The sequence below is a fragment of the Tilletiopsis washingtonensis genome, assembly GCF_003144115.1.
Source record: "Tilletiopsis washingtonensis strain MCA 4186 unplaced genomic scaffold FA09scaffold_27, whole genome shotgun sequence".
Classification (NCBI taxonomy): Eukaryota; Fungi; Basidiomycota; class Exobasidiomycetes; order Entylomatales; genus Tilletiopsis; species Tilletiopsis washingtonensis.
In genome coordinates this window covers 53,604-75,427 of record NW_020312024.1, presented here as the reverse complement: position 1 = coordinate 75,427, position 21,824 = coordinate 53,604, and the positions used below count along the sequence as shown (strand labels likewise).

At 68.4% G+C, this 21,824-nt stretch overlaps 9 protein-coding genes across 9 annotated transcripts; 5 read left to right on the top strand and 4 right to left on the bottom strand.

The window, feature by feature from the left end:
- FA09DRAFT_165854 (hypothetical protein) lies at positions 1-1,263 on the bottom strand. The gene is made up of 3 exons (XM_025739266.1): positions 1,057-1,263; positions 792-969; positions 1-725 (listed from the first exon to the last, which is right to left on the bottom strand). The coding sequence occupies exons 1-3, from the start codon at positions 1,139-1,141 to the stop codon at positions 53-55; spliced, it is 936 nt and encodes a 311-aa protein (XP_025595014.1). The 5' UTR covers positions 1,142-1,263; the 3' UTR covers positions 1-52.
- A 1,058-nt stretch (positions 1,264-2,321) lies between these two features.
- Positions 2,322-3,472, bottom strand: FA09DRAFT_166300 (hypothetical protein). The gene is made up of 2 exons (XM_025739269.1): positions 3,143-3,472; positions 2,322-3,085 (listed from the first exon to the last, which is right to left on the bottom strand). Exon 2 carries the CDS (start codon positions 3,069-3,071, stop codon positions 2,412-2,414), a length of 660 nt encoding a protein of 219 aa, XP_025595013.1. The 5' UTR covers positions 3,072-3,085; positions 3,143-3,472; the 3' UTR covers positions 2,322-2,411.
- On the top strand, positions 3,445-4,726 carry FA09DRAFT_165873 (hypothetical protein). The gene has a single exon (XM_025739267.1). It carries the CDS (start codon positions 3,817-3,819, stop codon positions 4,468-4,470), a length of 654 nt encoding a protein of 217 aa, XP_025595012.1. The 5' UTR covers positions 3,445-3,816; the 3' UTR covers positions 4,471-4,726.
- On the top strand, positions 4,693-7,094 carry FA09DRAFT_335554 (MFS general substrate transporter; the record flags this gene model as incomplete). Its single annotated transcript, XM_025743774.1, has 8 exons — positions 4,693-4,705; positions 4,755-5,092; positions 5,146-5,259; positions 5,369-5,573; positions 5,625-6,023; positions 6,128-6,366; positions 6,442-6,647; positions 6,701-7,094. The coding sequence occupies 8 exons, from the start codon at positions 4,693-4,695 to the stop codon at positions 7,092-7,094; spliced, it is 1,908 nt and encodes a 635-aa protein (XP_025595011.1).
- Positions 7,095-7,610: 516 nt separating this feature from the next.
- On the top strand, positions 7,611-9,403 carry FA09DRAFT_165940 (hypothetical protein). The gene has a single exon (XM_025739268.1). The coding sequence runs from the start codon at positions 7,709-7,711 to the stop codon at positions 8,960-8,962; it is 1,254 nt and encodes a 417-aa protein (XP_025595010.1). The 5' UTR covers positions 7,611-7,708; the 3' UTR covers positions 8,963-9,403.
- Positions 8,996-9,576, bottom strand: FA09DRAFT_313104 (hypothetical protein; the record flags this gene model as incomplete). Its single annotated transcript, XM_025740717.1, has 1 exon — positions 8,996-9,576. A coding segment is annotated over exon 1 (201 nt), but the record flags the coding sequence as incomplete, so codon positions are not given.
- Positions 9,577-9,862: 286 nt separating this feature from the next.
- Positions 9,863-12,012, bottom strand: FA09DRAFT_326861 (TPR-like protein; the record flags this gene model as incomplete). Its single annotated transcript, XM_025741231.1, has 8 exons — positions 9,863-10,029; positions 10,083-10,277; positions 10,336-10,403; positions 10,445-10,701; positions 10,754-10,877; positions 10,965-11,649; positions 11,700-11,809; positions 11,894-12,012. The coding sequence occupies 8 exons, from the start codon at positions 12,010-12,012 to the stop codon at positions 9,863-9,865; spliced, it is 1,725 nt and encodes a 574-aa protein (XP_025595008.1).
- Positions 12,013-12,945: 933 nt separating this feature from the next.
- On the top strand, positions 12,946-19,321 carry FA09DRAFT_363399 (hypothetical protein). The gene is made up of 2 exons (XM_025745586.1): positions 12,946-15,362; positions 15,417-19,321. The coding sequence occupies exons 1-2, from the start codon at positions 13,178-13,180 to the stop codon at positions 19,106-19,108; spliced, it is 5,877 nt and encodes a 1,958-aa protein (XP_025595007.1). The 5' UTR covers positions 12,946-13,177; the 3' UTR covers positions 19,109-19,321.
- Positions 19,209-20,204, top strand: FA09DRAFT_165827 (hypothetical protein). Its single transcript, XM_025739265.1, has 2 exons — positions 19,209-19,324; positions 19,630-20,204. The coding sequence occupies exons 1-2, from the start codon at positions 19,308-19,310 to the stop codon at positions 20,126-20,128; spliced, it is 516 nt and encodes a 171-aa protein (XP_025595006.1). The 5' UTR covers positions 19,209-19,307; the 3' UTR covers positions 20,129-20,204.
- The last annotated feature ends 1,620 nt before the right edge of the window (positions 20,205-21,824 follow it).

Below are 21,824 nucleotides of genomic sequence, written 5' to 3'. Positions count from 1 at the left end.
CGCGGGTCGCGAGCCTCGACGACGTCGCGCTGCGCCGTGTACGAGGCGCCCGTCAGAGCGTCGCGCCAAGCGCCACGGTGACGCGGGTCGCGAGCGGCGAGCTCCTCAGCATCACCTGCAGATGAAGAGCATCAGCGATTGTCCTGCAGAAGACGCACAGTCCGATGCCTGGAGGCGAAGCAGATCCCAGAGCAGCCCCTCCATCGACAGCGGCCGCGCTTGAGGATCCTGGCGAGATCTCACCGTTGTCGCGTCCCGCGAAGAACGATGCGCCGGTGAGCATGTGGCCGAGCATGCGCCACTTGCTTGGGTCCCGAGCCGCCAGCTCCTCGATCTCGCGGGCCGAAAGCTCAGTAGCGTCACGGCCCGCAAAGAGCGACGCGCCAGTGAGCGCATGGCCCAGCATGCTCCACTTCGACGGGTCCCGAGCCGCCAGATCCTTGAGCTCACGATCCGAATGCTCACCCTCGTCACGACCTGCAAAGAGCGACGCGCCAGTAAGCATGTGGCCAAGCATGCGGAACTTGCCCGGCTCGCGAGCCTCCAGCTCGTCGACGCCCCGGGCGCTCAGGTGCGGCAATTCACGCGCGCCCATGGCACCGTAGTTGAACGAAGGCGAGTGGTAGCCGCCGGTGCGCGCGTCGAGCTTCTCGTCCACGTCGCGAGCGCCCATGGCGCCGTAGTTGAACGAAGGCGAGTGGTAGCCGCCGGTGCGCGCGTTGAGGCTGCGAGGGTCGGGGAAGTTGTCAATGTGCTTGAAGTTCGGAAGGTAAGGCTCGCGAGCCACGAACTTCTCGTCGGCGACGTCGCGTCGCTCGCCCGTGAGCTTGTTCTGGATGTAGCTGAACGGCATGATGGCGTGGGGGTCGCGTGCGTCGACGTGCTCGCCAGCATCGCGGCGGCGGTCGTTGCGGCCGGTGCCGACGTACTGGTACATGAGCGGGTCGCGGGCGGCGACCTCCTCGTTGGCTGCAAGGAGGAGGCGTCAGTCTCCAAGCCGTTGATGCTGTACCATCTCCCCCTCCCTTCCCCCTTCAAGCGGCGGGTGCGACTCACCATCGCGCGCCTCGTTGGCGTCCTGTGCCGCGGCGAGCGTGGCGACGCTTACGAGCGCGGCGAAGGTGGCGGCAGTGAACTTCATGCTGGCGCGTGGTTGGTGGAAGGAGATGTAAGAGGTGTGTCTGAGAGAGTAGAGCGAGAGAGACGAAGCGACCGGCGCGACGTTGTAGAGCTAAGGTAGAGCGAGAGAGGAGAGGCAGTGGAAGGCCGGCTTCAGCTGTGTAGTAGCGCGAGATGGGACGATTCTGGTGAGGAGACGGGGATGGAGACGCTGCGGGGGGCGCCTTATATGCCTTTTCGCGAGGCGTCTGACGCGGGCTTCCGTGCATGCGGCAGCGCCACTGCCAGCGGTGCAGCGTGGCGGCGTCTGCCTCCTCGAGCTGCTGCAAAGAAGGCGCAATCGCACATAGGGTGTCCCTGACGCCCACCGCTGTGCCGGGGCAGGGGCAAAGTGCGAGGCGCTATCGTGGCCGGCGGCGTGCCTCCCAGCCTCGGCCGCCAGCCCTGCGGCCGCTCATCAGCTGCGCCATGGCCTGGCCGACGGCGCAGTATTGCACCGGCCGAGGGGCGAGGGGTACGTGAGAGAGCCTCATCGAAGCGACGGTGCGAGGCCCGAAGACATCGAGGGAGATAGCGGGCGCTGCGCTCCGTGCGGTGCTCTGCTCGGCGCTGCGGCAGGCCCGCGCGCAAAGAGTGCGGGCGCGCCGCGCGAGACGCGCGCGCTGCGCCGCCCCCTGAGCGCCGCCGGGGGGCACTTTGGCGCCGCGGGCAGCACTCACCTTGCTGCGCCTGATCCTCTTTCGCGCATAGCCAGGGGCGAGACTGCGCCCTCGAGGAGCAAGTGCGGCCGCTGCTTCCAAGCAAGGGCGAGTCGTCGAGCCTTCGGCAGTCCTCAGGCAACTGGTAAGGTGCGCAGCGTCGGCGCGACAGCCTCACACGTGCTCGCGCAGTCGGACCTCCTCGGTTGAAGACTCGAAGACTTCAGCGACACAGGAGGGATCGACCTGAGCGGCTGGGACCGCTTTGGAGCACTCTACTGCGCTGCATGTACCTCGCTGGCCCTTCAGGTGCAGCTCTTCCCTCGCGCTTAGCGTTCCAGAGAGCTTTGCGGGCCAGGTCCAAAGCAGGCGACGGCCTCCAAGAGCTGCCGGCGATGCGCCCCTCGCCTGCATGCTGCTTGCGCTGGCGTGATTCCGCGCAAGGCAAAGGAGCCTTTTCCTCGACGTTCGACTGAGCGCCGGCCTGTGGGCGCTCTAGCGGGGCGCGGCGCACCCACAGGGCGTCGAGATTGGCCGAAGGCGGCGATGCGAGCTCCTGAGCGCCCCTCTCGGCGCCGTGATGCCGCGTGGGCGTCAAGAATGATGACCTGAGACCGAGATCGATGCCTTCGGCTTCCAGAGCCCGGCGCAATAGGGGAGCACTGTCGCCTGTAGAAGGCGTCTCCTGTGTGCTGCCTCTTCGAGGCGTCGGAGCCGCCCGATGATCTGGTCCACATCCGGAAGCAGCCCCACCTTTTCCCAGCGTCGGTGGCTGTATGCGGTGCCTGTGGCTCGGATGGGAAACGGGGATCCCTGATGTGGCGGCGAGGCAAGCCTAGAATCTAGTCGCACCGCCGAGCACGGCGACTTGAATGGCCGCTCGTCGCCCGGCGGTGTGGGTGCGCGCTGCTCTCGCCCGCAAGGGCCGGCATCGACGTCGCACTCGTATAGCTGCGGAATCCGCTCTGCAGAGGGCTGTGTGCCTGGGGTCAGGTGATCGCAGCGAGAAGATATCTCGCACCGCTCCCAAGCACGCTGGCGAGCAGCTGACGAAGCTGGACAGAGCCCGTCACAAGAGCCGCTTCTGCTGCTGTCGATGCCCGAGCAAGCTGTGCAGAGCTCGCGTCTCTGGTCTCTGCGAAGCTCGACGAGGAGCGCGCTTGCGCTGCGACTCCGTCGCGAGAGAAGCGCACTTTCTTGCGCCAACGGACGGCGGCGGTTGCGGCCCGCGGCTGTATGCGCCGCATACGGCATCCTCGCCTACACCCCTGTGCGCTCACTCAGCTCAGCAGCGCCCTCCAGGCACAGCCGCTCTTTCCCTGTACCTGACGCCCTAAGCCGGCGGTCTGGCCCCCTCATACGTGCCGCACTTCGGCAGCGGCGGCATGGCGCAGCTTATGCAGCGTGGGCGGCGCAGTCAACGGGCGCTCGATCGACGCCAGCATGCAGCGCGGCGAGAGGAGATCTGCAGCACCAGGCACGCGGATCGCTGCGGCTGAACGTCGGGGCTGCAGCAGCAGATGGCCAGCTGCGGCGCCTTCGAGGGCTCGGAGCTGTTGATTGGTGGAGCAGGGCAGCTTCGGAGGGAGGGAGGAGGCGGGGAAGAAGGCTCGAGCGCTGCGCCCACGGCTCGAGGCCGCGCCGCCTCAGCGAGGGGAAAGCGGTCGAGGAGCGCACGTGCGCTCGTCGCGCATGACATCCAACGCCGCCCCTCCTCTCCCTCGCCGCTCCTCCCGCGCCCGTTCGCCGCCTGCTCTCCACGCTGCAACGGTACGGCGTGCCTGGCAGCCCGATTGCAGCGCCGCCAGCTGCGTCTTTGCGTCATGAGTTGCCTCGCCGGCTCCGGATGGGAGGCGGTCGCGTGGGAGCAGTCGGCGCGCTCACCTCTGCCGCACCCTCCGCTCGCTCCACCTCGCACGGAACAGCGCATGTATGCTGCCGATCGTCGGCCCAGCACAGCGGCCCGCAGAAGAGCAAGCGTGTGCCCTATCGCTGAGACATGAGGGTGCTGCTGCCGCCCGCTGCCCTTGCGCGACGCCGAAAAGCCCATCGCAAGACCCCGCGCGCGTGGGGCCATGACGCACCGAGCACTTGCGCGCACGTTCGCCTGCCGCCTAGCAGCTGCTTCTACGCCCACGGCATCGACGGCCCGGCCAAGGTCTCGCCGCAAGAAGAGGAGCAGGAGAGAGGCAGGGCGGGCGTCGTTGCGCTGTACCTCGCGGTGAGCAGCGGCCGGGATTGGCTCTGCGTGTGCTCGGAGCGCGGGAGAGGGGCGTGGGAGGAGGAGCTGCTGCGCCGCGCTGGCGGCTGCAGGCACGGCGCGGCGCGGCAGGCGCAACACCGCGGCACCTCGCGAGCCGCCGGCCTGCGGGCGCTCTCGCACGTCACGCCTCTCACCCGGCCGCCCCTCCCGCCGAGCTCACCCCATCCCAGCGACGGACCCGCTCGCCCTCGGCCCTCTCACCCTGCCGGCAGTCTCCTATGCGCACGTGCTGCAAATGCGAGGTGCGGCCCTCGCTCGGCCCTCGCTCCCTCTCCTCTCGTGCTCGCTGATGTCGCGCCGGCGGAGATGAGCTCAAAAACTTCTCGGATGCCGGCGGCAGCGCGACCCTCGCCGCGCCGCGGTGGCGGGCCGACGGCACTGCGCCTGTGAGTGCCAGCCGCCGGCGCTAAGCTCGCACAGCATCCAGGCGCGCCGCCGCTTGCTGCATGCCGCCGCCGCTTTCGCCGCTCGGCTCGCGCCGCATCAGCTCGGCCATCAAGAAGGCGGCACTCCGCTCTCGCTCTCACTGGTCCATCCCGCATCTCCACCACCTCGCGCTCTCCGCTGCACGCTTCGCAGCACCACCCTCCGACAGCCTCCGCCTCCGTCGCGATGGCTGACTCCAGTGCGTAGCTCGCGCGGCACCTCCACCTTGCTGCTCTGACCCTTCGCAGTCGAGCGCAGCAGCGCAAGCTCGCCCAGCTCCGCCGGCAGCGACGTGGAGAAGCGTGCGCCCGCCGCCGACGCCTCCTCCTCGGCGCTCGACGAGCTGCTCTACCCGCACGACAGCTACACGCGCGACAATGTCTACTGGGCCGACCTGCCCTTTGCGCAGAAGGCACGCTGGGTCAGCGCACAGAGCAACGCCGAGGCGCGCCGCGAGCTGGCCGTCATTGGCCGCATGTTCCGCGAGGCGCCGCTCTCGCCCTTCAAGGCGTACTTTGAGAACTACATCGTCACGGGCATGGGTCTGTTTGCCGAGGCGTGGGTGCTCTTTTCCGTGGGAAACTTGGTGAGTGGCGGCAGTGCGTGTGTGCGAGGCGCGCTTCTCACACCCCCGCACAGATGCCCCTCATGAAGGCCGTCTGGCCGCAGTGCTTCTCGCGGCACGAGGTGTGCAAGAAGGAGTGGATCAGCGCTGTCGAGTGGCTCGAGATCGTCGGCATCATCACTGGACAGGTGAGTGAATTCGCGCCCGCGCCTGCGCCCGCACGCATTGGTGCGCGTGAGATGTCCCTCCGGTGCTCACCCTTGCCTTCCGCCCCCCTTCTTCTGCCACCCTCACCAGATCTGCGTCGGCATCGAAGGCGACTACATCGGCCGCCGCTTCGGCCTGGTGCAGGATGCGGTGGGACTGACTTTTGGCGCCGTCCTCCTGACTGCCATGTGGGCTGGGTCTGATCATCTCCAGGGTTTCGTAATCTGGTGGGCGTTCGCCTTGTACATCTACGGCTTCTCGGTCGGTGGAGAATATCCTCTGACTGCAACGTCTGGTGCGTCTCTGCGGAGGATAGCGGCCAGATATGCTGACATCTGCGGCGCAGCGCTGGAGGTTTCGAGCACAGCGAAGGGCGCAACGATCTCGGACCGGATGCACCGCGGGCGGCGCGTCTCGCTCGCCTTCACCATGCAGGGCTGGGGACAATTTGTCCAGCAAGCAATTCTTCTCCTTCTCCTTCTGGCCTTCAACTCGGGCTCGCTAGAGCCGCCGTTCTCCGAGCCGACGGCGCAGGCGACGTTCCGTGTCAGCTTCGCACTGACGATCCCGATTACGGCGTGGCTCGCCTGGCGCCGCTACAACACGCGCTACCCCGGCGACGAGCAGCTCAAGGCCGCCAAGAAGCGCCTGAAGGTCTCGGCCTACGACATCAAGTCGCTCAGGCTTGCCAGCAGCCACTACTACGGCCGCCTCATCGGCACCGGCGTCGTGTGGTTCGTAAACGGTGAGTCCGAGTGTCAGGGCTCTGGGAGCGATGTGAGGCGTCGACACAGCCTGTCGCTCTCACATGCTGGCGTGAGCCCCGTGGCTGACCTTCTTCTAACGCAGACGTGCTCTTCTACGGCAGCAAGATCTTCAGCGGCGTATTCATTTCGCTCATCACGGGCGGCAACAGCTCGCTGCGCACGACCTGGATCTACAACCTCATCAACGTCGCGGTGGGCCTCTGCGGCTACTACCTGGGCTCGCTCCTCATCGACCATAAGCTTTATGGCCGCAAGTGGATGCAGGCAAATGGTCTGGCAGCGCTTTTCATTTTGTTCCTCATATGCGCCGTGCTGTACCCGGTACGTGCGCCGCGCATCGCATTCCCACCTTCAAAAACTGACGACCCTCTGCAGCAATTGACGGTTCCCGGGCAGGGCGTTAGGTGGTTCCAGGCGCTCTTCTTCTTGAGCTCGTTCTTCACCCAATTTGGTCCCAACATTACGAGCTACCTGCTCGCAGCCGAGGTGTACCCGGCGACGATCCGCTCGACGTGCCACGGCAGTTCGGCGGCGATGGGCAAGCTGGGAGCGCTGCTGCCGGCCGTGCTGTACAGCTACCTGCCGAACCGCACCAAGTTCTGGTGCGTCGAGCCTCTGCCAGCCTCTCCGACGTGCGCTGACGTCCCTGCCGCAGGTTTGTGTGCTGGTTCGGCCTGCTCGGCTGGGCCCTGACGCTCGTCTTTGTGCCCGACACGACGGGCCTCGACCTGGCGGAGCAGGAGCGCTACTGGGAGTACGTGTCGCAGGGCCGCGAGCACGAGTACCACGGCGTCGCCGTGCATCCGCGCCACCTCTCGCTGTGGGAGCGCGTCGTGCACAAGCGCCACCTGGCCTACGACCCCGAGCTCGACCGTGCCGCGCGCCTCGAGCTGCTGCAGCACGTCGTCGAGGACGAGCAGGGCACGCTCAAGCCCGCCGGCACGACGCCCACCGAAGCCGCCATCGCGGCGGGCAAGCTGGAGCCGACGCAGCCCGCCGCCTCGCACCACGCCTCGAAGCTGGCGGACCTTGAGAGCAAGCTCGGCTAGACGCCTGCTCTTCCCTGGATATCCACTCCGCCTCATCTCGTAACGACCTCGCTTGGGCGACGCCGGCTCGCCGCCAGCATAGAGGCTGCCTAATGACACATCCCATCACGTCCGCTTGTCTCGGGCCTGCCGCGTGTCAACAGCTCGGTCCGCGGTGCGGTGCTCAGGGGTGCATGTGCGAGGCAGCAGCGCGCCTAAATCGAATCGGATGCTGGCGCGGCGCGCCGCGTGAGCGGCGGCGGTCGCGGCGCGCATCACGTGATCCCACGCGAAAGCCGTTCCCACGCCTCGGCCAGGGCGTGGGAACAGTTCAAGCCGCTGCGCCGCCACGTATGCACAGCCCTAGCAAGCATCCGAGCATGCCCTGGCTGACGCAATGTGATGGGGCCTCTTTTTCGAGCAAGCCTGAGGCTGCAGCATTGCGCATTTCGGACCCTTGAGGTGCAGCGGGACGCACCACGCGGTACGCGCAGCCTTGGCGCATGCTCATGGGCGCGCCCCACGCGGAGCGCAGCGTGCACGGACGCGGCGGCAGTTGGGTTGCTTCGTGCCCCTGATCGGCCCCGCGCGCAAGGTTCTGCCTCACGCCCACCTCCTCCTCCACTGCAGGCAGCATGTCGGGCGACTGCTGGCGCCTGCTGCCCAGCGAGCTCAAGCGCCTGGTCCTCGAGCAGCTCACCCTCGCCGAGCTGGCACGCTGCCGCGGCGTGAGCCAGAGCTGGAAGGCCGAGACGGCGCCACTGCACGCCCTCACCGAGGCCGCCTTCCGCGCCGGCATCGTGCCGCCGCGCACCGCCGTCTGGGCCGAGCTCGCAGCGGCGGACGGCGAGCAGTGCGCCATGCTGCTCGGCCTCGCGAGCGTGCATGGCCACTACAAGGGCCTGGCCAACTTCGCCGCCCTCTGCGCGCGCCAGCGCGACATCGCCGCGGGCTGGGGCACGATGGCCAGCGACGAGCCGCACCCTGTACTGTCGTGTCTGGTCCCCGGCATCAATGCCGGTCGGGCGTACGCGGCCATTACATCTCTCCGGTCGCCATGGCGCATGAAGCTTGATCACGTCGAGGGCACAATCATCTGCTCCGACGCGAGCGAAGGGGTGCTGCGCGTGCTCAGCGTGCCGCCGCTCAAGGATCTGCCGGGGCCAGCCGTCAACCTGCGCGCTGAGCTGGGTGTCGACCTGTGGCATACCGCAGCGAGTGCATACACCCATGTCGAGGCGGATCAGGGCTATGTTGTCCTCTTCGAGCATGCCGCAGCAGACGCCAGCCTCTTCGGCCACTTCCAAGTCTGGAGCAGCGAGCGCATTCTAGGCGCCGCGGAGCTCGGTCGGCCGCCTGTGCGAGGTGCGCACAAGCTGACTGGCACGATTCCAGTGCCTGCCTCGCTCGACACTGGCAACGGCATCGCCTTCAAGCTCAACTATCCCACTCTTGCCGTGTCGACATCCTCAAAGTGCGCTGTGCTCTTCGACCTCCGCGATCCTAGGGGAGCCGTAGTGGCGCAGGCAGGCACGGAGAACCCGGGCGAGGAGAATTTCACTAGCTACATCGAGCATACTCCTGAATACGTCTTTCTGACTGCTGCTCGAGGCCTGCAACACTCCGAGCTGTCGGAACCTTATCGCACGCTGCCTGTCTCTGGCTTGGTCGTCATCCGCCGCAGCGACAATGCCTTCTGGGACATGGGCAAGGAGCACTTCGGCACGACGGTGCCCTGGTCCCAGGTCACCCTCCGGCGAGCGTGGAGGATCCGGAGCAGGGGCAGCGGCTTGGCATACTGGGCCAAATTGTCCCTTGACGCGCCAGAGCTGGTGACCGAGGACAACGTGGTGGGTTCTGCGCACGTCTTCGCTCCTTCTCTTTGCTGACGAGGTAGGATTAGGAGGAGCTGCTGTGGCGGTCGTATCATGCGGTACATCTCGACACACGTACGGGCACCTTGGTCGCTCTGACGGACGACAGCCTTGTACTTATCGGCAATTACGAGGCGCTCATGTCCGACCCGAGCCAGGCGACCTACACGGTCGTGCAACTCTTCGAAGACCACGAGGAGGTCCATCCTCGCGGCTCCCTCGCTGTGCGCGACGGGCGTGCGATCTGTCATTTCGGCATACGCGGAACGCCGCTCTATTTGGTCGATCTGGACGCCGGCAGACTGGAGGCAGGCTGGCACCCCTCCGTCGCACGCGAGATCTCAGTGGCCTGCAGCCTCACTCAGACAAACTATCTCAGCTGCATCCAGGCGGACGACGCGAGCCTCTTCGTCGCGACGGACTTCAACTCGGATTGGCCCGGTCTGAGCAGTGAGATAGTGGACGCCCGCGGCCCCTGTACGCAGCTGACGGGATGTTCAGCCTGGGACTTCGGCACTGTCGCGCCCGCCGAGCAGCCTTTCGGCAAGCCCGCCTTGCCGCGGCGCTTCCAGTTCTTTATGGACTCAAATACCGAGGACGACGACTTTGCATTCGAGGGCGAGCCGGCCGAGTTTGAGTCGCATGGCAAACAATATTACGACGTGCGGAGGCGCCGGGAGAGGGCGAGAGCGCTCGGGACGATCTAGGTCAGGCGCTGGGAGAGAGCGAGAGCGCTCGGGACGATCTAGGTCAGGCATTTGTCCGAGCCCAGACGGCTGCCGGCCGCGCTTGCGAGATCGCCTGGGCATGGTTGGCGTAGCGAGCAGCTAGCGCTTGCATCACAGATGCGCGAGGCTGACATTCGTGTTGCGCCCGCTGGCGCTCGCTTGGCAAGCAATGCATTACCGCGACCGTCTATCCAAAATGCGTGTCGAAGCCGCGCCGCCTGCTGCCGCCTGCGCCGCCGAAGGGGTTGCCTCCGTGGTGATGGTGGCCGCCGCCGCCAAAGGGCCCGCCGGCGCCGGGGAAGCCGCCCATGCCTCCGCCGAAGCCGCCCATGCCGCCCATGCCGCCGGCACCGCCTGAGCAGTGCTGTCAGCAAGCGGACCTGGAGAGCTGCGGAGTGGAGACTCACCAAAGAGGTCTGCCAGGTTCACCTCTGGGCCAAAGCCGCCCCCACCGCCGCCGAACGGCGACTCGTTCTCCGGGTCGTCGGCGCCGGCGTCGTAGCGCGCGCGCTTCTGGTCGTCGCTGAGAATGCCAAAGGCCTCGTTGCAGAGCTTGAACTTTTCCTCGTCGCCGCCCTTGTCGGGGTGGTGCTTGAGCGACTCTGCAGAGGGCAAGCAGGCGTGAGCATTGCCGCGTTGGCCTTCGCCACTCGCACACACCTTTCCGGTAGGCCTTCTTGATCTCGGTCGAGTTGGCGTCCTTCGACACGCCCAGGATCTTGTAGTAGCTGGAGAGAGGGCGTCAGCTGGCATCGCAGGACGCACGCACGCACACACGCACTCCTTCTTCTTGCTGCGCTTCAGGTCGATCTCAGCGCCGCGCAGCTCCTTCTTCAGGCTGGCGACGTCGGCCGGCGTGCCCGACGTCTCGCTCTCCTCGAGCGCCTTCTTGAAGTCGTTCACGGCGTCCTCGTACGCCTCGCGCGCCAGGTTGGCGCGCGCGCGTGTCCGGATCGCCTTGACGTAGCCCGAGTTGAGCTGGAGCGCTGCGTTGCAGTCTGCCACGGCCTCGTCGTTATTCCCGAGCTGTGACGAGGGATCAGCTTGGCACAGCCTGACCGCATGCGTGCCGACTCACCTTGGACTGCGCGGTGGCTCTGTTCGAGTAGAGGATCGCCTTGAACCCAGCCGACTCGCCCTCCGTCGCGGCGTCCTCGTCCGCCATGCCCATGGCCTCAGTGTAGCTGACGCATGCGTGTGAGCTGCGTGCACTCAACATGCCGCTACACGGAGAGCACGCAGCTTCCTCTGCTGCGCCCTCTCGTCTGCCGCTGCGCCGCTCCACTCACAGCTTCACTGCCTCCTGATGCCGTCCCGCCTTGAATGCCTCATTGGCCGCCACCTTCGCCGCCTCCAGCTTGCGGCAGCGCTTCATGAGCGCGCGAGCGCCCTTGTTCTCAGGATCAGAGCGCAGCGCCGCCTGGGCGTGCTTGATGGCCTTCTCCATCTCCGAGCCGCGCGCACAGAGGATGCGGCCGCGCATCAGCAGTGCGTCCGGGTCATTCTGGTCGCGGCGCAGCACGTCCGACGCGGCAATGTTGGCGCCGTCGAGGTCGCCGCGCCGCAGCAGCACGTCGGCGCGCATCAGACGCCACGCCGGCGGAATCTCCGAGACGCTGCGCTCTGCCTCGGAGATGGCCATATTGGCGGCGCCCCACTGCTGCGCCTTGAGGTCACGCGCAAACTGGTCCAGGTACGACTGCGTGCGCCGCACGTCGGCGCGCAGGTGCTTGGCCGGCGCGTACGTCGGGTCTGCGCCGTTGGAGTCGAGAATGCGCCCCAGCGCCGTCTCGGCCTGCGCCAGCTCGCCGACGTTAAAGTGGCAGCGCGCCAGGCGCAGCAGCAGCTTGGCCTCGGGCGCCGGCAGCATCGCGACGCCCTTGACGCAGTCGGCCAGTGCGGCACGATGCCGCTTCTGCGACATGAGCGCGGCGCCGCGGTTCGTCCAGTACGTCGGCTCCTCCGGGTTCGCCTCTGTGACACGGTGAGCGCGAGGGCGGGGTGGCGATCAAAAGGCTACTCACCGATGGCCTCGGTGTACAGCCGCTCTGCCTCCGCATGCTGCCCTGCCCGGAACGCAGCGTTGCCGCGGTCCTTGGCCGCCGCCGCCTCGGCACGCTGCTCATCAGAGATGCTGCAAGAGGGTGTGAGCCACAGGCGCCCAGCCAGCCGAGCTCGTACCGGACGAGCAGCTAGGTCCAGCAGCTGGCACACTCACACGCGCGGTGCTGGCCGCGACGACGGGCCGGACGAGTCGCCATTGGCGCCCTCGGCGTGGCCATTGAGGCCGTTGGGCGAGGCGGGCGCCGAGGCGTCGGCCATCTCGGTGTCGGACATGGCGCTGGAAATGCGCGGTGCGGCGGCGCAGAAGTGCGGCAGATGCGCGGAGTGTGGGGCAGTGGTCTGGCTCTGGGCGGACGCTGCGAGCGCTGCGAATAGAGAAGGAGCAGTCCGGCAAGTGAGGGGTGCGAGGGTGAGAGGCGAGCTTGGAAGCTTCGGCCGCGCTTGCCGCCGCCTGAAAGTCACGCGGCGCATGGGAGCAGCCGGGCCCGCGGACGCGACTCTGCCGAAGGCGCCGTGCCGCCTGGCCTTCTTCCTGGACCCCTGACCGCGCCTCCCACAGCGCTTCTCGCTGTTTGGCTCGGCTTGTGCTGCCTCAAGCGAGCGAGAGATTCGCTCCAAAATGTCGCTGGATGCATTATTAGCACGTGAAGCTTGGCGAAATAGCCCGGGAAAGAACCGGCAGTGGGGCTTCGTTGCACGTCAAAAGCAGCGCCAAGGCGCCTGCGACGCAAGCGCAACCTCTCCCGGCGCTTCGAGCATTCCCTGGCTTCTGACATTGCTCCTTTTCATAGACGTGGACAAACGGCTGTAGCGGTGACCGAGGCCTCGTCACCGCGCGATCTTCTGCCAGCGTGTGATGTGGGTGCCTGACGCCGCCGGTGCGGGACGACGGCGTGAGCGTCGGGAGCGCGAGGGCGCCGTTTGTGCCGCTGCGGGCCGCTGCGCCAAAACTCCGAACACCTGGACGCGCCTCGCCTCGCCGGCGAGCGTGCCGCGGTGCCAGCTCAGCTACGAGTGTGCTCGGCGGTGCTTGCAGCATCAGCATCAGCCCGAGCATGGGAGCTGACTGTGCGCCCCCGGAGCGGTGGGCGGTGCCTGTGCCGCTGCTTGCTGTGGCTGCACGGCGCCGCGCCCCGTGCGCCGTTGCCATGCGCCGCCGTGCCTTGCAGCGCCGCCTTCGCCGCGTTCTTCTGTTCCTCATCCACTGCCCCTCTCCTGCACCCTCGTGCGCTGCGCACCTCTCCCACCCCGAGCCACCTCTGCGGCGCCGTCTCTCTGCGTGTCCCACTCTCCGCGCCGCCCCTGCTCGCCTTGACGCCCTTCCTCCTCCTCACGGCCCCGACAGCTGCCGGCCGCTCCATGGGCGCTCGCGCATCCGTGCACCTCTGATCTCGCCTGCACACACACACGCTCCGGCTCGCGCGCCGCGGGCACTCTGATGCAGGCCATGGCGGCCGCCGTGTCGCCAGCGCCGCAGCCCGAGGCCGGCAGCAGCAGCGGCGCCTCGGGCCTGGCGCGCGCCAACTCGCGCTCCGACGCCATCGCCCGTCTGCGCCGTGCCGCCAGCCAGCGCGAGGCAAGGCGCGGCGGCGCAGGCGTAGAGTCGCCGCCGTCGGGCGATGGGCACGGCGCTGCCAGCCAGACGGCGTCGCCCGCGCATGCATTCGCGCCGCAGCAGCTCAGCGACGAGCCGGACGACGCGATGGCGAGCGCAGAGCCCGGCACCTCGGCGCTGCCACTGCAGACGTCACGCAGTGCGGTTGCCGGCGGGCTCGCGCTGCTGTCCAGGAGGCCAGGCGCCGCAGCCGGTCCTGAGTCGCCCAGCCTGGCGCCCGACGCGCAGAGCAGCTCGGCAGATGCTGCGCCCTCCTCGCTGCGCCCACCGTCGCCGCGGCACGACCCGCCCAGTCCGGGCCTCTCCTCTGGCGGGCACGGCTCGCACCTCAATCGCTCCGCCTCGTCGCGCTCTCCTCTGCCGTCGCTGTCGCAGCTGCGCGCTCGCATCCTGCACGAGCGTGCCGCGCTTGGACTCGAGCGCTCCGCCTCGTCTGGCGCTGCATCTGCTGCGGCGCGAGCGTACGCGCTCGAGAAGCTGCTGGGCGCCAGTGCGCGAGAAGGCGCCGTCTCGCCGGCGTCTGATGGCGAGGACGAGGCGCCGCCTCCCACCGACATCCTCGAGCGCCGCTCGCGGCGCTACTCGCGGCGGCCAGACCCCGAGACGCGACTGCTGGGCCCGCACGAAGAGCGAGGCGCACTGCGGCGCAGTCGTTCGTTCTCTCACATCACTGTCGTCGCCGAGCGGCAGCGGCGCGAACACTTCCTGGCGGAAGAGGAGGTGCAGGAAGAGACGGACGCAGCCGAGACTACCGCGGCACCGTCGCCGGACCCCAAGCGGCATAGCACGATGCGCCGGAGCTCGCGGCGCTTTGCGTTGGGGCCCGCACGCTCTGCCACGGGCAGCTCTGCCGGTATGTCCTCGCCGATACGCAATGGCCGCGAAGAGACGGCCGCAGTGGAGCCCGTCCCTGCTCCAGATCCTGTGCCTGCTGCCGAGCCAGCACCGGCAGCGTCGCTGCAGCGCAAGCCCAGTGCCCGCGAGGTGGCACGCACGCAGATGATGCGGAAGCTGTCGGGACGCAGGGCTCCAAATGGGAGCCAGGCTGCTGCCGAGCCAGCATCCACCAGCAGTGCGGCGCCAGCGGCTGAAGCGCCAGTGCCGCCGCTGCCGCTGGCAGTTGAGCCGGCCGTCACAGCCAAGGCCGAGAGCGTGAGCTCTCCTGTCGCGCAGACGGTAGCCCTGCCATCAAAGTCCGCCGAGCCCGAGACTCCAACTTCGGCCGGTCTCGCTCCGGTGATGCTCGCCGCGTCCTCGAGCGGCGGCCTGCTCGTGCCGCCCACGCCCACTCGCTCGGGTGGGCGGTCGCCACGGACACGCCTCGGCAGCCACGCCTCCACCGCGGCAACTTCGTATGCGCCCAGCATCTCTGGCGCATCTGCCATACACGCCGGCGAGCGTGACCGAGCCTCACAACTCGACCTCGAGGAAGGTGGCGATGCGTTCGATCTCGAACAGGAGGATGCGCGCAGCGTCGGCAGCGGCTGGGGCGGCGACCGCCCGCAGCAGCCGAGCTACGACGATGAGGAGGAGGAGGACCACCTCGGCGAGGTGCTCCAGCACTACTACGGGCCCGATGACGACGCGGCAGAGGCGGAGCGCTCGCCGCAGCCACAGCGCTCGCCACAGCCTCAACGCTCGCCGCAGCCGCACCGTGCGCTTGCGCAGGTGCCCGAGACGCCCAATGCGCGCAGCTCGATGGTCACGTCTGTGTGGGACAGTCCTGTGGCGATGCTGGGCGGATCGAAGAGCGCCAGCATTCCGCTCGCCCTCAGTGCCGGGCACAACGGCAAGACGACGTTCGGCTCACACGAGACACCAGAGACTCCGGAGACGACTCGCGACGGCGCGGTGGGCAGCGGCTGGGTGCGCAGAGAGCTTTGGCCGGTCAGCGTCACGAGTGTGGCTACCACAACGCGGGACAGCGTCCAAGTCGATGAGGCACGCGATGAGCACGATGCAGAGGACGAGGCGCGTCAGGCGACGCAAGAGCTGCAGGCCATTGAAGGTGAGCGACGCCCATGTGCTGTGGCAGCGAACGGTGCTGACTGCCCTGCTCCAGACGCCTCGTCCCTCTCGCCCACCTCGCACCTGCGCTCACCGCCGACGCGGAGCCCGCTGGAGCTCGGCTCCCTCCTGACCTCGAGCTTCGTGCAGGAGTTTGGCCACCCGCTCGACTACGCCGGCTCCTCATCGCAGTCTGCCTCGACTCTGGGCCCGGCGCTCATGCCGCCGGAGCGCAGCAGCTCGCTCGCGGCGTCGAGAGACAGCATGCGCTCGCGCTCGAGCGGCACTGCGTTGCCTGGACTTGGCGTCAGCGCGGCCGCAGAAGAGGCGACGCCTGCATCTGCGCCTGCATCGCTGGCGCGCAGACCGTCGGGCGGCGGCCTCGAGCGAGTGATGCAGTGGGCCGGCAGCGTGGCTGAGGTGGTAGAGGGCGAACAGGCCGTGCCCAGCGGCATGCCAGAGCACTCGCCGCTGCCCGCGCCGCCCCACTCGCTGCATGCCATGTCTCCTTCGGGCGGCTCGCAGCGAAGCCTGTCCAGCGACAGCCATGCGCCCTCGTCCTTCCGCCCGACGCACACGTCGCGCAACGCTTCGACGTCTTCATCGATTCTCTCCGCCCCGCCGCCGCAGGCGCGGCCGACCCGCGCCAATGTCTACCACCCGCCAGCCGCTTCCTCGGCTGAGCTCGCGACGCTGTACACGAACAACAAGCTGACGCCCTTCCCGGGTCTGTTTGGAAGCGCTGGACCGGAGAGCAGTGCCTCGCACGCTTCTCACACTTCGCACTTCTCCCACGTCTCGCGCCCCTCGACCGACGCCGCCGACTCGACCATTCCGCCGCCGCTCGGCCTCGCAGCGGCTCGCGCTGGTGCCGGCAAGCCGATCGTGCCGATGCACATCAGCGCGAGCCCCATCACGCCGGTCGCCGTGCTGGCATTCCAGCCAGACGACACACTGTCACCGGCGCCGAGCAGCTTGCTCGAGGAGCGCACAATGATTGCGTCTACCGCGACGGCAGCGGTTGGCAAGCCCAAGCTCGTTGGGCCGGGCTTCTTCTCGTCGCTTCGACGCAAGGCGTCCGGCGCTGTGCGTGGCTCGCCTGATCCTGCATCTGCCTCGAGCTCGCCTTCGCATCCGTCGGGGCGCGACAGCCCTGCATTCGCCTCGAAGCGCGGCTTCTTCGACCTGCATCGTCGAGGCGCTTCCAAGGATGCTGGCAGCCCCAGCAGCGCCGAGCTCAGCCCAGTGCGGCGACAGACATCGCTAGCACGCAAGCCCATCCCTGACATTCAGCGGGGCGACGACGTGCCGGTGCAGGTCATTACGCGCGCGACGCCCGAGAAGCCCGCGCCGCCGTCTGCCTGGTCGCGCAATGCGGCACTGGACGCAGAGGGCTTGCACCGCAACGCGTCGATGTCGTCAATGGTCGGCTCTCGTGCGCCGTCTCGACAGGGCGCGTCCATCGACGTCGAGCAGACGAGCTCGCTTGGCCATGGCAGCCCCGACGTTGGGCAGCTGACGGTGGGCTCGGTCGACACTGGCCTCGCGGTGCCGTCTCCACGTGACGCTGCAGACGCCGCAGCGACGACGTCCAGCCTTGCGCCTGCCGCCGCCGCGATGCTGCATCGGTACAGCCACATCTTCACGTCGCCCGTGGTGCTCGACACGAACATCCCGGCCGTGCCGGAGCTGAGCGCCGAGCAGATCCAGCGTCCGCCGCGAGAGCTCCTGCATGCGTCGCCGGTGCTCCAGGTCGTGACGAACAACACGGTCAAGGACCGCTTCCTCCTGCTCTTCTCCGACATCCTCGTCATTGCCAAGGCCAACGCGCCGCCTGTCTCGCCCTCGAACGGCGCGTCTTCGACGCAGCTGCCGACGCTGGAGTGGATTTTCGATGTCAAGAATGTCATTGAGCTGCACGGCGCCAAGGTCACGGTCGCCTCCGACCGACGCACCCCGCCGAAGCCTCACCCGCTCATGGCTGCCTTCGTCGAGCAGTTCCGCTCGGACCCGGAGGCGGCGCTGGACAGTATCGTCACCCAGTCGAGCCTGCCACGAGACGCGGCTACGCTTGCGCGACTGCTTCACCAGACGCCCGACCTGGACCGCGAGCAGCTTACGCGCTACCTCTGCCGAAGCGATCGCGAGCGTCGGGCGGTGATGCAGGCGTACCTAGGCCTGCAGCGCTACGCGGGCGTGTCGATCGAGTCGGCGCTGCGCTCGCTGCTGCTGCAGCTCCGCTTCCCTGCGGACGCCGAGGAGTTCGAGGCGCTGCTGGTGTCGTTCTCGCGCAAGTGGACCGAGGCGAACCGCGGCCTGATTAAGGAGCAGTTCAGCACCGAGCTGGCGACGAACCTCGTGCTCGCCATCATGGCGCTCAACGATGCGCTGTACTCGCACGAGGCAGACAAGGGCGCGCCGGGCTTCTTCAGCGACTCGATGCCCACCCTTGGCCGGCATGCGTTCCTGTCCGCCTTCCGCGAGCACGACGAGTCGCAGGTGCTGTCGGACCGCACGCTGCTGCGCATCTTCTCATCAGTGCGCTCCGACCCCATCGCGCAGGCGCTCGCCGCCGACGAGCCGGGCCCGCGTCACGTCATCCGCATCGACGGTGGCGCTGGGCTGCCGTCGAAGCTCGTCTACGGCCAGACGAGCGCACCAGTCAGCTTGTCGATCCCGGCACCCGACCCGGACTTCGCCCTGCGGCTCTACGGCCAGGACATCGTCTTCGAACCACCCGTCTTGTCTTTCGACAAGAGCACGACGCAGACATTCACGATGACGAGCCGCGCCCTCGGCGCCAAGACGGCCGTCTTTGTCCGCGCGGGCCGCAACGCTCGGTACTACTTCGAGGCGACTGCCGGCTCGCTCAGCTCACTGCCTGTTTCCGCGAGCATGACGGTGGAGCGCGCATTCATGCAGAACTGCTTCACCATCACACTGCCCGGCGTCGATGCGAGCGCCACCAAGCGCCGCTACATGTTCAGCGTCGACGACGAGGCAAGCCGGCACGTCTGGACGCGCAAGCTCGTCAAGGCTATCGAGCAGACCGTCGCCCGTCGCAAGCTCCTTGCCGACGAGATCGCAGAGGAGCGCGCCTCTCGCAAGCCCAGTGCCGGCCTGGGTCCCGCAGCCACTCGCAAGGCCGCCAATGCGCTGGCCCTGCACGTGCTGCGTGAGACGCTCATTGCACCCGAGCAGCCCGCGCAAGCGGCCGGCGCGACGTCGCCGAAGGGCACCAATGCCTCTCTCCAGCGCAGCGCCAGCAGCGCCGTCGCTGCAGGCCCCCGCTCTGGCTTTCCGCCGCTCGCTCGTTCGGCTGGTGCCGCGAGCAACGGCTTCGGTGCGCAGGAGGGCAGCAGCAGCCTGCAGCGTGCGCCGTCCGACTCGCGCGTCGCCTCTTCGCGCATCACTGCCTACGGCGCCAATGCGCCCTCTGCAAGCGCCCTGGAGCGCAACCAGTCGGTCAGCCGACACTACTACGCCGGCGCCGGCCGCACCGAGCGCGAGCTGCTGCCGTCGGGCGCCGCGTCGGCGGCGCTGCCTGCGCTGCTGGAGCGCAGCTCGAGCGGCCACGCCGAGGACACGCCGCCTCCGCCGCCGCCGCCGAAGGAGAGGCGTGGCGCTGCGCCGCCGAGCTCGCCTCTCACTCCCGTCCCGGGCGCTCCGCTGCCCGGCACCGCCATTGTCGTGACGTGCACGCAGAACAGCCTGCTGCCGCTGCTGCTCTCGCTGCGCGCCGAGTGAGGCGCGTCCGGCGGCACACCATCTTCCCACCTCGCGATGCCTTTCTGCCCTCTTCTCTTCCCTGGCCACCCTCGTCACATCATCATCCATCTCGTGCATCTCTTCTCTTCCCAACCCCATCATCCTGTCCCGGCCTGCCCGCACCATTTACGCACACCTGACGACGCCCCAGACGCCTGCGCCCGCGCCTGCTGCAATTATGACCCTCGGCCCCACGTGCGTGTGAGTGTGACGACGAAAGGCACACGACCCGGAGCTGTGGCGTCGAGCGGGCTGTGCTCGCAGCACAGCCCGCCTGGCAACTCCCGCTGCTCTGGAGAGGTGTGGCGCACCCGGGACGCCGTGCGTGTGAGGCCGACCGAGGGGCGGAGATGGCGCTGCACCGCGAAGCTGCACCTCCGCGTGGTGGCTTGCCGCGTCTTCTTGCATGGCGCTCCGATGCTCCGGAGCGCACACGTGGGGCCGCCGCCGCCACATGGAAGCCCGTCGCTGCTGCGGGCTGAGCTCTGTACCTGCAGCAGAAGTCACAAGCCTCCGAGCGTGCGTCACATCGAGCAGCGGCGCCGATTCACGGGTCCAGGCCAGCGGGTGCGAGGACGAGGTGCTGCGGCTGCGGCGCGTCGGCAAGCCTCGGACGAGGTCGGCGCCCTCAAGAGGCAGCGCTCAGCGGGGCATGCATCGTCGAGCTCAGCAGGCTTCCTGTCGGCGCTTGCCGACTTTTGCTCTGCTCCTGCTGGAGGCTGTGCTGCTTGGCTCAAAGGCCTGTGGCTCTGGCGCAGCGGGTCGGGCTTGCCAGGTGCAGGCAGAGGGCGCTCTCTGTGGCTCGTGCCAGGGCAAAGGGTTTGCGACCGCTGTTCATTTCGCCATGAGATGCGAAGGAGCTGCCATTTGATCCCGAGTCTGGCCCAGAGCACCGTCACATCGTCCGCCCGCTTCCGTCGGGTGCAGCGATCCGCACTTGCACTGCCGCACGAGGGGCAAGAGTGGATGATCTGCGCTGCGGGCAGATCTCAGCCGTGACAGGAGCAGCTCTGATCAGGCTGGCCGCCATGGAGCCGAAGCTGCACCTCTGTCACGGTACATGACAGCTTTGCCAGCTCGAGTGCGACGAGATGGCGGTCCCTGATGGCCCTCTTGCCAGACAGGAGCGAGATGGGTGCCAGCGCATCGGTCACCTGACTGCAAGCTGCGAGATGGTCTGCGACGGCAAAGGCAGCCGGGCTGGCAGCCCGCTCGGCTCGAGACGAGCACCACGGGCACAGCCAAACCTCCGCTGCCGCAGCAGTTGCAGCGTCCGGGTGAAGTGAGCGAGCGGTATCTCTGCGCGAGAGGGGCGCAGGCACAGACCCTGGCCGGTGTGGTCTCCCGCACGAGCATCAGGCACACTGGCCGTGCGCCTGCGAGCTTTAAGCGCCCGCACGCAGCAACTCGCCGCCGAAGTCGAGTGCTGACTGCCCGCCTCCTCTCGCGGGCCTCTCTCCTGCGGCAGCCGAGTGTCTCGCGCTTGCGGTCTGCTTGTTGTGGCAGGCGGGCAGGAGAGCAGCCACCGCGTGCCTGCGAGCCGAGCACCGGCCGGCGCGGCGCGGCCTCCTCGCCGGCGCACGCGCCTTATTCGCAGCACAAGGCCGGTGCGCTGGGCAGCGGGCTCGCGGCCGCTCGGGAGAGGCGTGGCTCGCTGCTCACCGCTGCTGCCGTGTGCGGCTGATGCCGCAGCGAGATCTGCGGCGCGGCGGCACATTCAGCGCAGCAAGCAGCAGCAGCCGACGGCGAGGCGGCGCTGCGTATAGGGCGCTGCCGAGGGCAGGCGGCGCGGAGCAGCAGCGTGACAGCGCGCGCGGGCGTGGGACCGGTGCGGCGCCGGGCATGCGGCGCGGCAGGAGAGGAGCGAGGTGCAGCGGTGCGGTGCGCGTGCTGCCCGCCTCGCCGTGTGCTCTCTCGCAGCGGTGCTCCTCTCGCGCCGTGCGGCACCTGCGCCTGCGCAGGGTGCACCGCCGCAGAGGCAGCACCACGCCGTCGCCCCTCTCCGCTGGCCGCCCCTTGGCTCTGCTCCTCATCCTCGCCTGCTCTCCCATCCCTGCTTACTCCATCTCGCCTCCATCCCGCACCGCCAGCCACGCCCGCGCCTCGGCCCGTCTCACACGTCACGCGTCGCACCCGCGCAGCTGCTCTGCCGCAGGTGCCCTCCTCGCCGCCTGCCGCGGCTGGATGATGCTCTCCGCCTCGCCCTCCACTGGCACCTTTGAGCTGCACCCGGCCGACGCCGCCTCGTACGCACACCAGCAGCACCACCTCCTCGCCGCCGCCGCCGCTGCCGCGCGCCAGCCGCTCGCCCAGCGCGCCAACGCCTCCGTCGCCGCCTCGCCGCGCTCCGGCTCCGGCATGGCCGCCTCGCACCAGCTGCACCCGCACGGCGGCGCGCTGCTGCAGACGCCCGCGCGCCAGAACTCGCTGCCGCTCGGCGTGCACGGCGGCATGCCGGCGCACGGCAGCCTCGGCAGCCTGCCGTCGAGCCCGGTCACCTTCGGCCAGCTTGCGATGCCCGGGCAGCAGCAGCAGCAGACACAGAGCGGCCAGCCCAGCGTGTTCCTCAGCGCGTCGCCGCACCGCAGCATGGGCGGCTCGCCCAGCTCCGACAGCGGCTCGCCGCAGAGCATGGTCAAGCAGGAGAGCGGCACCGGCAGCGGCAGCGGCAGCGGCGGCGCAGCCAATGCCTTCC